The following is a 17,142-nucleotide window of genomic DNA, read 5'->3' on the forward strand; positions in this document are numbered from 1 at the left end:
CGCAGCAACCTGGTGCTGTCTGTAAAACCCTTCACAGTTGCTGGTGGCCATTCCTCCCTCAACTGAGGAAAATATGGAGGAGAGAGGAGGAGGAGGAGATCTTTTCTTCTCCCTCTATGGCCCTGAGAGAGGAGGAGAGGAAAAGGAGGGCTATTTAGCTTTATAGGTCAAAGGAAGAGAATAGAATTGACTGTTAACAGTGACATTTTAAAATAAAGTTCTCCAGTAACTTTTTTCTTTTTTACTTTTCATCTAGGAAATATCTGAAAATTAACTGAGTTTCACCCAGTGCGGGTATTATTGACTATTAGGGGCAGGCCAGAGGGAACAGAAAAAGAAAGAGGAAGGCCTAGTATTCAAACACAATGCAATCTAATGGTAAGTTGTTACCCTTACTCACATTCTTCAGATCACTTACAAAAAATTCCTATAAAAATACTGAGAGGCAGAATGGTATTTCAGAACCCCACCAATTCCAAAATAAGACACCTGGCGAATAGATGAGGGGGGAAAAAAACCCAAGACATACACCAGTTATAAAAAGTGCCATTCACTTACATCTCAGCACTTCAACAATCAAATCCATATCAGTACTGAGTTTCTTGACGTGGTCAAGGTTAGCTACTGTTATTATTGGCACATACTGATCACTGTCCATCTGTGATATAAGGTACATGTCGCTGGCAAGATTCTCTCTGTTGAAAGAAAACAGGACAGATTTCAGTTTCCTGTAAACAAAAGCAACATATTTAAAGAAGTGGTAATCATTCAGTGAGCACTTGGTGAGCACTTAGGATGTACTAAGCTTGTGAAAGAGCATAACAGACTGTGTTAGCCCACTAAGATCTAACAGTCTAGAGGGGCAAGACAGACATTAGAATTAACTACAGATAAAAGGCACTGATTTTACCAGACGAAAGACCAGTTAAAAGTGATCTTTTCTACCAAGGAGTCCATTCCATCTCTTCTAATATTGAGAAAAACCAAGGGAAGGTTGCCTGATAACTGACTGCCCAATAAACCTCGTATATTTGGAAGGAGCCTTCCATCTGATACATGCAGTACATGTGACGGTGCAGTGAAATTAAAGTACCAATGGAAAGTCAACACAGAGTTGGATCAGCAAAGAATGCTGTTGGCTCAAACTGGGCATCTGATCAAATGATGTAGGGTTAAACCAGCTCCTGAAAAAAAGACACTGCAAAATGTCCATCTGGTGTAACAACATAGGATTAAAAAGATCATTTACTCTTTGCTTCATCTCAAACACAATCAGCACCAGGAGGGAACATTTAAACATATCAAAGTGTTCCCATAAGCTATTAAGCAACCCTGTTAAACTCACATAATTTATTTTCAACTGCAAGAACAACTGGGTGGGAACTGTGTCTCTGAATCAGAATGCTCAGATATAGTTGGTGCTGAGCTTGTGTTACAAAACATAAAGGATACAGTAAAGAGATGGTGTACTGAGGGTACTTTATTCCCAACTCACTCCCTTCCTCTCTCCCCTGCATCCCATCACAATTACAGAACAAACAGGACTTTAAGAATGCAACTCTTTATGGATCAAAAATCGGGGTCCTGGCATGAAACTTCAGAACGTAGGGTCTACTTCCAGATTTCATTCCTGGGACCTGAGGGTAAAGGTGATTAAGTGCAAATCATTGCACTAACTGTTCAGGAAAGTACAAGAGCAGCAGGAAACAGGTTCTCTCCCCACAAGGAGATTACATGCTATTGGGGTACACAGACATAAAATGATTGACAAATGGGATAATCAGAAGAAATGAAATGACCGTATGACTCACGGCAAGAGCATGGGCCCGGAGTCAAAGGGCCTGGGTTCTATCCAGAGCTCTGCCACTTGCCTGCTGTGTGACCTTGGGCAAGTCACCTAACGTCTCTGTGCCTCAGTTCCCTCACCTGCGAAATGGAGATTCAATGCTTGCTCTCCCTCCCACTTGGAGACTGAGCTCCAGGTGGTTTAGGGATCTGTGTCCAACCTGATTACCTTATATCTTTCTTAGTGCTTAGCACATAGTAAGCATTTAACAAGGACCACTATCATAACTATACATATGTACATAAGTGCTTGGGTTGGGAGGGGGTGTATAAATATTCACATGTATAAGTGCTAGAGGTGACTGATAAATCCACGTGACTTGGGGTGTTGGGAACTACCAGGGGAAGGTTTACTGGCGGAGATGGGATTTTAACAAGTCTTTCTGAAGGTCTCCAGGTTGGGGTTGGTGGTTCCAGTATGGAGAAAGCAGTGTCAAAAGCAAGGTTCGGTACAATGTTGGCCTGGGAGGAATGAAGAGGACAAGGCAGAGAGTAGCGGGTGAAGAGGATCGACCTGTAATGCATGTGCACAGATCAATGTCTCTGTGGGAGGCAACTCTTCGATATTTCAGTATGCGTGCTTTATTTTTCATATCCAAGTGGCAGCGCCCCAAGGCCCTAGATCTCCTCTGACTTGGCACTCCAAGATAGTAGGGACAATGAGGAAGGTGTTAAGCACAGGGCTCTGGAGTGATAGCAGAACACATTTTTAATGGCTTCTGTGATGGAGGCAATCATTGCTCTTTACCACAAAGACTTTGTTTGCAAAGAAGGGAGCGATTTTACAAGTTTGGGGAGTTCTTTGAGTATTCTGAAATCTTTACAAAACAGAAAAATTATTAAATATCATAAGAAACTCTTCTCCCCTGACTTAGAAGAAAAATTCCATACTTGGAAGACTCAAGATTTGGGGCACTAGCAAAAACTGGTCAGGTGTGGCCAGGGGAAAGGGTGCAGTGGGCTTGCTCCTCTATCCATCAAACTGCATAGGCCCAATATTCAAGGTGAATCTATTAGCTACACCCAATTTCCTTCCTATGAACACTGCTGCAAATGATGCATAACTACAAAATATGAACCATAATTACAACATGATTAACTCGCTGTAAATCATTACGCATTTACCTGGACAGACAGAATTCCAGTGTTTTTTTAAGCACTTCCCGGAGGTCTTCTTGACCCTCTGGCTGTAGATGCTCATTTCCTCCTAAAAAAGAAGAAACTTGAATAAAGGAGGGATGTCCAAAACACACACACAGAAGTTCCTTGCTAATAAAGCTGCTTCAAATTCAAAATTATGCTTGGACAGGTAAATGAACTTTTATCACTTCTTTCAAAAGGTAGAACAGCAAGTCTCCTCAGCCTACGACCAATTACTCATCAGAATAACAACAACATCTAAACGGAAAATGTGTTGAAAAAATATTTATAAACTTGGCTCTTAATCAAATCTTCTCTAGAGTTTGATGGCACTCTTTAACGCCTATGTTCCATAAGCTTTAGGGAGGGTGAAGACACAGGAAAAGTCCACACTGCAGAGCGAATACATTTGGCCTATTTAAACAGTGGGTCACGATAATAAGGGCATGGCAAACTAATAACATAGGAGGGAGAGGCAGGCAAATAATGTACCTTTCTGTCCAGAAGGACTCACTGTAGTATGCCTATTAGGGAGAATGCAAATGCTTGGCCATTTTCACAAGAGATTTCATTTTATGGGCCTTCTATGAAAAGATCAGCTTTGTGCCTTTGGCCCCCAAATCTAACATTCATTTGCAAAAGGGGAGAAGGCATTGTTAACCAGACCCCGAAACTGTATTAGGGCTTTTAAGTAGAAGAGGCAGCTGGTTCAGGCTTGAATGCAGGTGTGATATGAATGTACCCTCATTTTGCCAAAGGGGGACTGCCATTCACAACAAGAACTAGATTTCCAGGGCACATATTGCAGCTTTGAGCTTTACTGTAAAAACTCGAAACTGAGGAACAGTGAAGTTAAGTTACCTATCGAAGGTCACCCAACAGGAAAGTGGTGGAGCCAGGACAAGAACCCAGGTTCTCCAACTCCTAGGCCTGTGTGCTTTCCATTAGGCCATGCTGCTTCTCTGCTTAAATCTAAGAGGGAGAACAGATCCCGGCTCGCCAGCCTGCCTGCTTGGGCAAGTCCCTGAACTTCTCTGTGCCTCAGGTTCCTCATCTCTAAAATGGTGACTGAATGCCTTTTCTCCATAGACTGTGACCTATCTTGTATGTTCCCAAGGGCTTACAACAGTGCTTAGCACATAGTAAGCATTCATTTCAGGTCTTCAGCACTGATTCAAACTCTCAGGCCTTACTAGGGATCTGGGAAGAACAAGGCTGGGAGTCCTGGTCGAAGAACGGTGGTGGCAATCATCCCCACCGGCCCCATGGAGTGACTACCTCTCAGTTATTCATCAATTTCACCCCTGTGTACTTTTGACACCGTGGGTTATATATCCTTGCTTTTCCTCCTGCTCCCACTATTTGCAAATAAGAAGTCTGTTTGGCACCCATATTAGATTGTAGGCTAAGGGCAAGGATCATGTCTTTCACTTCCGTGGTTCTCTCCCACATGCTTAGCTGGGAAGCGTCCACTGATTTACTGACTGATTGTTCCATGCGATAAAACTCTGAAGTATTTTTTGGAGTACGCTAGCACCATTAACACTGTACATGTAACAAAGCCTGGACAGGGTAGTTTTTGAGTGTATATTTTATATGGGAATTAAGTAAATGCAATGTTTTAGCACTCCTAATTCACACTGCAGGATTTTCCCATGAGTCATGACATACCACTACAGAATTACTTTAGAAAATAATAGGCAGTCTAATTGCTCAGAGATTAAAAAAAGAACAGAGCCCATAAAAAAAAAAAATCACATCAATAGCCTTTTTACCTGTCTGGGTGCTTTCAGGCAGAGATTCATATTCGGAATGATCCAGAGCCAAAGTGTTCATATCGGTCTGGTCTGACACCGTTAGAGATGGCTCTTGTAGTTCTGCTAACACTGCATTCTGATGCTTTTTGTCACCATCGCCATTGGCATCCAATCCTACAATGAGGATTATCCCCCAAAAGGAGGGATTTTGGAGGAGGAAGGTGGGAGGAGGGGAGAGAGACTGAAGATTTTCTCTTTTCAAAAAAATCTTATACTCTTAGTTACTCTAATTACTTCAATTATTGGAATGAAGTGAAAACATTTTATAATGTTTTCTGTTAAAACCCAAGAAACCACAATGCACAGCTAAGGCACCAGCCAATTTCTCAGCATTTAAGATCTGAGCTTCAAAGACATGCTCTAATGTAAAGCCACCGATTAGGTTTACGCAACCTAGAACATGTTACTACTTCTGACTTAAAGCTTACCTTCTTTGCAGGAATCTGGAGGGTGGTCTGGTATTTCTTCCCAGGTTTTACTCACACTACCAGTGGAACCACTTGCTTCCAAGTGTAGCATATGATTTCCCCATACTTTTGCATTAGGGTTTAATTCGGAAACCTTGGTGGACTCCTACGAAAGACATTTAGGAATATGTTGAGGAACACTTGGAAATTTAGGAATTCTACCGAGGCACAACAAAATGGAGAGAGTTTGTGCGGCTTAAAAACTCATGGTTAGTGGGAGATTTTGGAAAAGGGGTCCAAAAGAACCGAAGCTCCATCTCTTCGTGCGGATTTAGATCCGAAGATGGTGGCAGTGTAACAGGGCCACTCAGAAAGGACTAATCGCTCTGGCATCAACCCATGCCATCTAAATGCACTCATGTTACTGAGTAGCAATCGATCCTGGTCCAGGAACAAAACCTCAAATTTGGAAATCGAGCTACATTTTCATATTTATTCATAATGCTAATTCAGAAAACTAGTCCTCTTTAAGGCAAGGGTATTTCAGTAAGATAAGTGCAGAGATGAGATGGAAAAGTGAAAATTCCTACAACTTGGAATAGCAAAAGTTTTGGTACTAGTATTTCTACAGATAAGTGAGTAGCTTTAAAAAACTGTACTGTTTTATAAAAACATCTGAAGCAACATTTTCTTATATTCACTGAAAAAAATTCATTTAAATAGACCTTTGGATGTTCAGTAACATTTCAAAAGAATATTCAATTTACAACTAATTGGCAGGCAATTAACACTCCACTTCCCAGGATAACCAGATATCTGATGAGCAAATTGGTTATCTAAACTGGCATATTCACTTAAGCCTCACTTCATTTTATATTTGCTCTCAAAGATAAATTGGTTAAGAGTAGCTAGAACTCACTTAATGTGTTAATCAGTAAAAAAAAAAAAAAAATACTGAAATCTACTGACTGATTCCCCCAGTGCGCAGTGCTTTTTGGCTGGTCTCACCTGAACTACTTCTTGGCAGTTGTACACACCTCTTCTTTAATCCTAGTCCTAGTACTTGTTGACTCTTCCTGTCCTAGAATAACCTGGAGGCCTTTAATAACTCTGCTCTTGTGCCACTATTACTAAAGCTTTTAATTTCTGACAACAGTTTGTTTCTCTTAAGGGTAAAATGGGCCTCACAGACACAGAAAGCAGCAACAAAACTTCTAAATGAACACAATAGGCCGGTTGACAAGTTAGCTAAATATAACATTAAAAAAATTTCAATCTAATTTTGAAAATGTAATCACTAACATGCATAAGGAAAGATAGTTTTAAATTATGTTAAAGCTCTATGACAGCACAATATAGGATTTATAACATAACTCTACGCTTAGGAGTTCAATTGTTTAGATCTGGTGGTTTAACTATCTTCAAGTCTATAGAGTTTTTATTAGAAAAATGCTAAACAGGTTTCCTCCACATCCAATAAGGACAGGAGGAAGTATTAATATTGCTTATAAATAGTTTGAAAGCAGGAGAAGTTTCAATTCAACCATATAAGTCTCCTTTGCTTTTTGGGGATAAGACATGGGGACGGACCAACATGGGGGTTTGATACCCATATGCCCCACGACATTCACTGCCAGAAAGAAAGACTGGGAAATTTAGCCTCTCACAGATTCCTTCCAACTTTTATTCTAACACGCTGTGACATTCATACAACCTATGAATAAAAAGAGTAGTGGCAGATGGCAGCATTGATTTAGCACCTGTTGTTCGATGCATGGTCCTAGGCACCGGAGGTTATTATGAGACAATTAAGGGACTTGGGAACCCCTGAACAACAGTGCAGTGTTATGGGGCGCAAGGTGAGAAATGAACATGTAATATGAAATGTACACAAAAACCTGTAGCAAGTTTACAAATATTTATTCAAATAATAATAATGATCATATTTATTAAGCACTTACTATGTGCCAAGCACTGTTCTAAGCTCTGGGGAAGATACAAGGTATTCAGGTTGTCCCAAGTAGGGCTCACAGTCTTCATCCCCATTTTCCAGATGAGGTAACTGGCAAAGAGAAGTTAAGTGACTTTGCTCAAAGTCACACAGCTGACAAGTGGCGAAGCTGGAATTAGAACCCACGACCTCTGACTCCCAAGCCCATGCTCTTTCCACTATGCCATGCTGTTTCTCAATAGCATATGCAAACGTTAGGAAACGGCAAACGGAAATAGTAAATGCAAGGAAATTCTACAGAAGCTGCGATAGGGTAGTTGCTAGGGTAGTTGCAGATTAGGGAGAGTCTCATGTTGGAGGTGAGATAAAGTGAAGGGTTTAAAGAACAAGAAGGTCTGTACTTGGCAAAGAAGAGTGGATATGGCATTCCCCAAGAGGGACATAGATGTGCAAATGAAGATTTGGGTGAAAAATTAAATGTGTGTAGAAGGGTGGGAGGGAGGTTGTGAAAAATTCTCCTAGAGAATTGGGGCATGAATTTGTTGGGTGCCAATAAGACTTGGTTTCCCTATGTTTGGGGAAGCCACCTGGTAAAGACCTTGGAATCCAATGATTAGAAATTTAGATTGAATACTGGTAATGGATGCAGGAGGACTTCTAAGGAAGGAAGCAATGTGATCTGATGACATTTAAAAAGGATGACTCATAATCCTGAATGCAGGATGCCCTGGAGGGAAGAGAGATTAGAAGAGAACAGTAAGAAGGAAGTTGCATGAATACAGTGGTGAGGTGAGTGCTAAACATTTGCATAAAGATCATGGCAGTGAGACTGGAAGAGTAGGCAGAGCAGAAATATCAGAAGAAATATCAACAGGATTTGAAGCCATATTGAAAGACAGATAAAACAAAAGGAGTCAAAGATGACACCAAGGTTATGAACTGAGAGATGGGGGAGAACAGTAGGTGGTTGACAGGGAGAGGAAAGTTGACAGGTGGAGAAGGCTTGGTAGAGAAGATGAGGAGTTCAGTTTCAATTAGCTGTAGGTGGAAGTGGGCTAACCAACTGGAGAGCCCACAGATAGATGGGAATATGGAGGTTGGAGGTGTTAGGACAAGAGAAAGATTTAAGAGTTATCTTCAAAGAGGTGGTAGTTGAAACAACTGCAGTGGATGACCTCACCAAGAGGCAACAGCTTAAACTCCCAGAACCAGGCTTTGAAGGACGGCCACATTTAAAAGGAGAGGAAGAGGAGTCAGTGACTGGAAAGCATGGTTACAAAAGGATAGAACTGTCATTACAACAAAGCCAAAGAGAATTTTGAGATGGAGCCAGTGATTAAAATGTCAAAGCAGGACAAGAAATCAAGAGCCCTCGGAAAACCCCAGGAAGGGATAAATTAAGCCAACTGAATTTAAAGCTGTGTTACCATGTTGGGCCATCACAGAAATGAAGTGAAATACAGTATTTTAAGTGAGTACCTTTAGTCCATGAAGCAATATGTGCTGCTTCACAGCTGACTAAGTGGGTTTGGCAACTTAAGAATGTCAGCCTAAATTCCTTGTACAATATTTAGTCACCTGACTGGAGTGTTAAGAAAACTCAGAAGTGCATCAACGTGTGGTACAGAAGGCTGAAGCTACTCGAGGAATTTAACTCGGCTTAAATGACTACCCGCCCTAAAGAACAGTAGGGGGTATATTTTGGTGGTGCTGTTAAACAAAAAACTAGGGGGGGGGACGGGGACGGGGGACGACCAACAACCAAAACCATGATCCTACTGTAGAAAGTCAATAGGAAAGGGGAAGCTTTGCAAGACCCAGGGAGCACTGTCCAGTTGACAGTTGAAGGCCTTTTCACCCACCCTGAAGACAAAATATTTTATAATAAATCCAATACATTCACAAAACATGCCAGGCTCTCCCACTCCCTTGCACATTAAATTTAGCCCTTCTGTTGCCAAGTGGAAAGAGCAATGGTCTGATCATCTGGAGTCTTGGGATCTTATCCCGGTTCTGCCCACAGGAGGCTTCCGCTCTTTGCCGCACAATAGTATCATCATCGTCATTTAATGCAAAGCCTCCAGTAGTTTGATGGCGGCAGTTTTGTTTTAAAAATAAAAAAGGGTAGAAGAACAAAAAGGAAGAGGAACCATATTACTTTAATTTCTCCTCGCCATGGTGCTCTAACCTAAGACATTAATAGGCCAATTATCCAAACCTTTCTTATTTTGAACGGAGGCTAATTTAGACATTCGAAAAGTATGACTGATTGAGTCCCATTGAGGGAGTGTCTGCTGAAGTAGTCAAACTCAACTTTGCTTGGTTGTTAAAACGTTCTACTGAACTAGCCTTAGCCTCAATTAATTCAGTGAGGTCTCAACCCAATTAGCTCTGATAAAAGGCTGTGTAGATTGCTCAATAATTTTTCATTTCTCATTACTGTAAACACAGCATTCAGATATTATTTCCAGAATTTTAAAATTGGAAATTAAATGGCTCCATATGACATCATATAAAATAAAGAAATTCAGAAATCAGCGATTTTTTTAAATCCCCTAGGTGGCAATACTAATCCATATATGGATTTTTAGTGGCTATTTTTCCTGCTCCAAATAAATGTCTGTGAAGAAGGACCAAGTAAAACTTTTGAAATCTCATTTTGTCCACCAGGAAACTTGGAGACATCAGTTTTCAAATGTTTTAGTTTAAAGATACAAATGAGCAGGTAAAATTTGTCATGGCATCAAATAATGCGACAAATGTGAAATGTTACTTGATACACAATAGCTAACTGCTAGATTTAAAGCTATAACCTCAATCTACAAAACACGCACAAATTCCTGCCTTTAAATAAATCTTCACATAGCATGCTGATTGTTAGTGACCCAAAATAGATCACTGCAGCACCCAGCAGGCTTTCAACACCCATGAAGAGTTTAGATAATAATCCTTAGGAACAGGAGTTGACTACATTTGCCGATTTGAAATTGCAAAAGTGGAAAACTGCCAATTTAAATATGAAGTAATTGGAGGTACTGGCCATCATTTGCATCCAAATTTCCAATAACCAGAATAGTTTTCTCTCCAAGATTTTTTTATTTAAGAAATCGAAATATAGATTTTTTGCAACCTGCCAATATGGCAATGTAAGCTACAGAAATAATCACTATTTAAAAAAAATACCAGCCTGAAATGTTCAAGTAAGAGATATACACAATGGGCTCAATAAATACAATTGATTGACTGGGCAAGCTAATTAGTAAACATCTAAGAGATCATACTCTATAAAATACAAAAGGGATTTCTCAAGCCACATCAAATCATGTTTAAATACTTACTAATTGTTCACTTCTATCTTGCCATCCCCAAATACCGCTATCTTCCGGTACCAGCAGCTGGTAAGGACATCTTTCCATTGAAAATGAAGAAGCAATTCCTAAATTATTTTGTTTATTTTGTGGTCCTTCACTAAGTGTTTGCTGGTTATCTTCCAAAGTATCTTTTGCAGTCGGATTAGTCCATAGGTACCCCAACAAATATTCACCACCACCACTGAGAAGCCTCTCAGAAGACATCTGATTTGTTAGGGTTCCAGACTGATAGTAAGGAAAGTCACCCAAAAACTGGGAGCCCCCTTCATCTTGGAAATCCTGCAAGTCAGTTTCTGGGGGTTGTTCAGATTCGATCGAAATATCTTCCAGGGGATGGTGTGGAACGTAATTCTTCTTGTCTGGCACCAATTCTTGACCACCAACTGAGATGACTGGAACTGCTTGAGGTATTTCATATGAAGGAGTAGCAGCGTATTTATCTACTTGTGTGGGATCAGCACTAACATGTGGATGTCCATTAGGTGTGTTTGGTGTACAAAACTTGTTTTTTTCATAATTAGCATCATCCTGCTTTTTTGCATCACTCTCTTTGGCATGTAAAATATACCCCTTACTTGCTGAGTCTGCACTTATTCCTCGTGACTGGGATATGTGTTCATTTTTATCAACTGAAACTAAGGAGTTAAGAGCATTCGGATCAAAATTTTCTTTTTCTACAGCAAGTCCATCTTCTTCAGCACAGAGTCCAGCTTCCCCCTCATCTTGAAATTTGGGCTGCCTTAAATTTGATAGGCAGCTTCCGTAACTCTCAGTAACGTCTTCAGGTGAATACCCAGAAGACTCCCCATTCCATACTGCTTTTAGTTCTGGATTTTCAGGACTATCGCTAAAATTGTGCTTTGTCTTTTCAAAGGGTGTTGAAGCTGAATTAATTTGTAAACCATTTAATGCTTCAAATTTGTCAGTTGTCTTAAAAGCTTCCAAGTTATTTTCCTGTAGATTTATTTCAAATGTAGCACCTTCCAGAAGTTCAGCAGGGTTATCTTGAGTTGTCCTGTGCACTAACTCTTCTCTGCAATTTACTATATTATTTTTCTGACCGAGGGTGCTATCGGAACCTGGAATTAAATTTTGTGACTCGAACTGATTTGTCTCATTTTTGTCCGTTTCAGACCATGAATATGTAAATGGATCTACTAAATTTTTCGCTAATATTTTAAGTTCAGTCCCATCACACACTTGATTTTCCATTGCCTGAAATGAACTTTCAATTAGTAGTTCATTGTCTAAATCAATTTCACTTGCATCTGGACAAGCTGGAGGTGATTCAAATGAAATATCCTCTTTCCTTAAAGAATCAGAATTCTGAAAACACTTTTTACCTTCACTTTCTACATGTCTTTGGGAGCATTTAGGTGACGGATTGCTTCTGTCTTGAATTATTTCACATGGATTTGAGCCGTGTAATTCACATGTTGAAAATCTATTACTTAACTGTTCCAAAGTCTTGCTCATAATAGAATCAATGGGTACATCTATCTGATACGAAGACTTTGGCTCCACTGAAACCTTATTATTCTCCCCTTCTTGAGTAGGATTTACAGCACAGGCTACATCAGAAACCTTAATATCCCGTTGAAAATAGGGACTGCTCTCAGATTTTAAAGGTTTTCTTTCAGGCTGAACGTTTTCACTTTCCAATCTGCACCCATCCAGACCTTTCCCTCTGGTGTCTATGAGTTGTTCACACTCAAGATTGTGATCGCTAGAATTTGACACTGCTTCTTTGTGATCACAGGGCATTTGAGGAAATTCACTTCTAAAATGATTAGCAGTCAAGTCCTCCGGAATGAACTGAAGTCCATCTTGAGTGACTGAAGGAAAACTGTCTATTACATCCAATGCCCCTTGACATTTACCTAGACTGTCGCTGAACGTTTGTTGGGAAAATTTGTTTTCCAGTTCGTTTGGGAGCCTTCCCATACTAAGATATAAACTTGGTGATGATGCTTCACTTTCATCATTTCTTTGGGTATTGTCTGTGTTTTGAACTAAATTAATGGAAGCATCATCAATATGATTTACTCTTTCTGAACTATGACAATCTCGCTCTTGATGAGCATGGAAATGCTTTAGTAGATCATTGCTTGTGTTATTACTTAATTTAGCTAGGGTGCCAGTGCTAGCTAATGTGCTCATCTGAGTACAGTCCTTTAGAAAGTCATTTTTTTCCCCTACATCTTCAGTTGGATTATTAGATTTTAAATCACTAACTCTCAGTAATTCAGGACTAGACAGAATTTCCACATTTAGAGTCTCCTTTACTTCATTTGGCGCTAACGTTTTGTGTCCTGAAAATTCTTGCTGGTGAGTTTTTAACTCAGCTGCCCCTTGAACAGAATGCCAAACTGAAAATTCCTTCCCAGTATCTAGGGGCCATGACACAGTAAACATTCCCTCAGTGGTAACAGCTGAATGACACTTGCTTGTTGCAGTTTCTGCATGCATGACAACAGGGGTCTCTTCTTCCATTTTCAGATAATCGGTATCTACAGCACAAATGCTATAAAACCCCCTCTCTCTCAAATTCAGGATAGGTTCAATGCCACGATGAGAGAGTTTCTCATCTGCTAACTTTTCAGACATACCTGAAGGTTGTTTATACCCATCAGTAGTGCTGGTTTGCAAATTTACCACTTTTCCCCTCTCTGCTGAGTTTCTATAAGTTTCTTTGTTACACTCCAGATGGTTCCCATTTAAGGAAACCCCTTCCTGTAAGCTTTGGTTTGAAAGCACTGGTGCATAAGAAAGAGAAACAAAGTCATTTCGAGAACGTAGATCTTCAGCCATGTTAAGTTCGGGTCCATTATTCACGAAGTGTGCATTACTATTGGAATTTTCAGAGGCCTTTTCATTAGCAACGAAGTCACTCTCAACTTCCCTCTTCTCCAGATTCTCATATCTATTTAAGGCTTTTTGTATGTAATTCAATGATGAAAACACATTAGAGGATTCATCCATATTCTCAGTAGACCTTTCACATTCTGTCTTCCCCACAATCTTAAAAAAAGGAAACTTCAATTTTTCAGCCCAAAACATCCTTACAGAATTTGGCTCCCTGTCCGTTTGCAAGCCTCGAATACGGCTAACTACAACATTTGCCTCATTAGCTGTCTTGTCTACTTCGTATAGTTCCTTACTCTGCACAGTATCCAATATCGAAGATAAAGTTTTACTTATCCTGTTTTCTGGTGCCTCCTCTTCCCCCGAGTTTTGTAACAGACCAGTTTTCTCATTGCTTTTGCTGTCATTTAGTTCTTTGCTGAAGCAGCAGCCCATGATGGAAAAATCATAGCACGAAGCTCCAGTCTGCTTGTGAGATCTTAAATGTACCTCAACTAACTTTCTACTGTGCCCGAAGTGAAGCCAACACCCAGATACCAAAAATAGCTTGTTACAGGGAACTCACATGTCACTGCCACTCAAAAGCCAATTCTAATTCACCATAGACCACTGAATTGCTTAACAGTCCTGTACAATCCCCCAAAATATTTGCTAGAATCAAAACGAAATATATCACGGAGTTACTTTTGTTGTTTAATTCACGGAATGTTCTTTTGCTCTCTAAGATAAATGGCAAATCTATCGTTATTCCTCCCTCCCCCAGAATGAAATACCATTTCATACTCAGAGTCGCTTTATGCAACCAACACAGACAAGAGTGATTACCCCAAGGGTAACACTGCGCAACAATGTGGGGCAGAATACTGGCTTTACAAATTGTTACCGGCTTTCACTATGAGGGCAAAGCCATTACACTGCCCATGTGGTGCTAACCCCTAGGGGTAAATCAACTCTCTTCCCTTGGGGGAACCCTAACCACTGCTAACCCCCACCTCACTTAGTGGTTTCTTGGTTGTAGTTCTCTCAGTTACACACTGTACATTTGGAATACATGCAATACCTAATAAAATGGGAGGGAAACTCGATCTCATGCTAAACCAATGAATTTAAAGTTCCATTTAAAAATACATGAATTTGCCAATAAAGCTCTATGTCCAACCTCACAAAAGGGGAAAATGAGGGTCGATTAACAAAGACACTCATGTAGGACAATCACACTTAGCACTTCGTGGCTTAGAGGAAAGAGCACGGGTTTGGGAGTCAGAGGCTGTGGGTTCTAATCCCTGCTCTGCCACTTAGCTGTGTGACTCTGGGCAAGTCACTTAACTTCCCTGGGCCTCAGTTACCTCATCTGGAAAATGGGGATTAAGACTATGAGCCCCCATGTGGGACAACCTGAATACCTTGTACCTACCCCAGTGCTTAGAACAGTGCTTGGCACATAGTAAGTGCTTAACAAATATCATCATCATTTATTTTGTTTATGTGGTGACGGCTTTTCATACTTCCATTTAGTACTCTTTCCACTCTCTAGTGGATACCCCTTGTATCAATATTTTTCCTTCTGTTTCCAGATCCACGTACAATTTCAGTCTGCCAGATTGCCCTCAGATTGTACATTATTTAAGGGCAAGTACCATGCCATTTACTAGTCTGTTCCTTAACATCCAAGGCAAGTGCTCTGTCCGCAATAAATAGGTGCCCGGTAGAGCACTTTTACCAGCACCAATATGAGCAGGACTGGCTGGGAACACAGATCCCACATGAGTCAGTGTTCCTATTCCTTGTCCTTTTTCTGGCGCTGACTAACTCTTGTGATCCCAGGCTCAGTGGGTAAATCTCTCCGCCCCAGAGTCCCCACCTATAAACGATGAATCGCACTGCCCACATACACCCTCCCTTCCCCCTGGCACCTTGGGAGGAGACACCCACCCCTTCTTCTGAGACTGGGAGTTCCATGGGGACCGGGGGGGTGAGTCTAATGCTCACTTGCGTATTTTTCCCCAGTGCTCAATACAGTACTCTGTTGGTGGCAGGTCCTCAATAAATATTACCACCACAGAGACAACTACACAGATGGCCCACTGGCAAGCCCCAGAAGAACTTGGTCCATAAAAAGTGTTGTATTCAAGCCAGGGCCCTGCTGTTGAGAAGCAGCAAGGTGTAATGGATAGAGCATGAGCCTGGGAGGCAGAAGGTAAATGGGTTCTAATCCCGGCTTGGCCACTTGTCTGCTCTGTGACCTTGGGCAAGTCACTTCACTTCTCTGGCCTCAGTTCCCTCATCTGTAAAATAGGGATTGAGATTGTGGGCCCCACGTGAGACAAGGACTGAGTCCAATCCGATCTGCTTGTATTTCCCTTGGCCCTTAGTACAGTACCCGGCACATAGGTGCTTAACAAATTCCACTGTTATTAGTATTATTATTGGTCTAATGGACAAGAGCTGTCTCTGGGAATCTGAAGACCAGGATGCCAGTCCCTGCTCTGTTGAGTCAGGGAATACCTACTGAAGCTATGACACCAGTGGTGAGAGTTTCTGAAAAAAACCACTACCACCAACTGGCAATCTGAAAGAGGGATAGGCCCAGGACCCCTGAAAAATAGCTGGCTAACATGGGCAGCAAAAGCTTGCCTACATACCCATGCCCTGCCTCTGCCAAACACAATTACCAACAAAGTAACCTCCTATGCAGCCTTTTTTAAAAAATGACATTTGTTAAGCACTTACTATGTGTCCAACACTCTTCTAAGCACTGGGGAGGGTACTAGTTAATTAGATTGGACACAGCCCCTGTCCTGCATGGGGCTCACAGTCCAAGTAGGAAGGAGAACAGGTACCGAATTTGCATTTTACAGTTGAGGAAACTGAGAATCAGGGATCTGTCTAATCATTAAATTCTTCATCGTCTGGACCAAATGTAAAAAGTTACTGCAGATTATTTTCTCTGACATATTTCAAAAGATGTGACATTTGTCCCTTCTGCTCACTTGAAAAGTGAACCTAATACCTTCACTCCCATTGCAAAGAAAAGTTAATTCACTGAAATTTGCAGCCTGATCACATTCGTTTTCTTAGAAAGACTGGATATTAATAATTATAGCAATAATAATGATTATGGTATCTTAAGCACCTACTAGGTGCCAAACACTGTTCAAAGCACTGCGGTAGATACAAGACCATTAGGTTGGACACGGCCCCTGTTGCCCAAGGGGCTCACAGTCTAAGCAGGAGGGAGAGCAGGTACTGAATTCCCATTTTACAGATAAGGAAACTGAGGCACAGAGAAGTGACCTGCCCAAGGCCACACAGGAGGCAAGAGGCAAAGCTGAGTTTAGAATCCAGGTCCTCTGACTCCCACGTCTGTGCTCTTTCCACTAAGCCATGTTCTTCCCCTTGAATTTTGAAACTTATCTTGAAAATATATACCTTGTCAAAAATCTGAAAATCTTCAAGATAAGATTCTTGTCTGCTGTTTGACCTTGGGCAAGTTGTGTAAAAAGAGGCTTGCTTTTCACTTCTGACTTTCTAGTGTCAAGCACCCATTCTGCCACTCTAAGGCAAATCCTGAAAATGAATTTCAGTGATGAAATCCTGATTTCTCTGTGAAGATTTTAGTTTTGTAGGTGTCTGGTATTGTGGAATTAGATGGCTGTCTTTAAAGCTATAAACTGGATGAAGGCTTCTTTTATTTCAATACATAACCAGTTTTGTGCAAGAAAAGGATGCTTCCTTGTTTAGTAATT

The 17,142-nt window shown here is 40.9% G+C and overlaps 1 protein-coding gene across 3 annotated transcripts in view; it reads right to left on the minus strand.

The window, feature by feature from the left end:
* The window catches only part of LARP4B (La ribonucleoprotein 4B), an 80,686-nt gene that overhangs the window by 24,512 nt on the left and 39,032 nt on the right, over positions 1–17,142 (minus strand). For 2 of the 3 annotated variants that reach the window (XM_029077844.2, XM_029077843.2), the window contains exons 1-5: positions 10,499–13,869; positions 5,231–5,375; positions 4,761–4,916; positions 2,971–3,052; positions 559–695 (exon numbers count right to left, since the gene is read on the minus strand). In XM_029077844.2, the coding sequence (XP_028933677.1) occupies positions 559–695; positions 2,971–3,052; positions 4,761–4,916; positions 5,231–5,375; positions 10,499–13,831 (3,853 nt within the window). In that variant the 5' untranslated portion in view covers positions 13,832–13,869. Of the gene's footprint in view, positions 1–558; positions 696–2,970; positions 3,053–4,760; positions 4,917–5,230; positions 5,376–10,498; positions 13,870–17,142 lie in introns of those variants that run through there. The other variant, XM_029077845.2, reaches the window with a different exon arrangement.

This window comes from Ornithorhynchus anatinus, chromosome 13, assembly GCF_004115215.2.
Source record: "Ornithorhynchus anatinus isolate Pmale09 chromosome 13, mOrnAna1.pri.v4, whole genome shotgun sequence".
Taxonomy (NCBI): Eukaryota; Metazoa; Chordata; class Mammalia; order Monotremata; family Ornithorhynchidae; genus Ornithorhynchus; species Ornithorhynchus anatinus.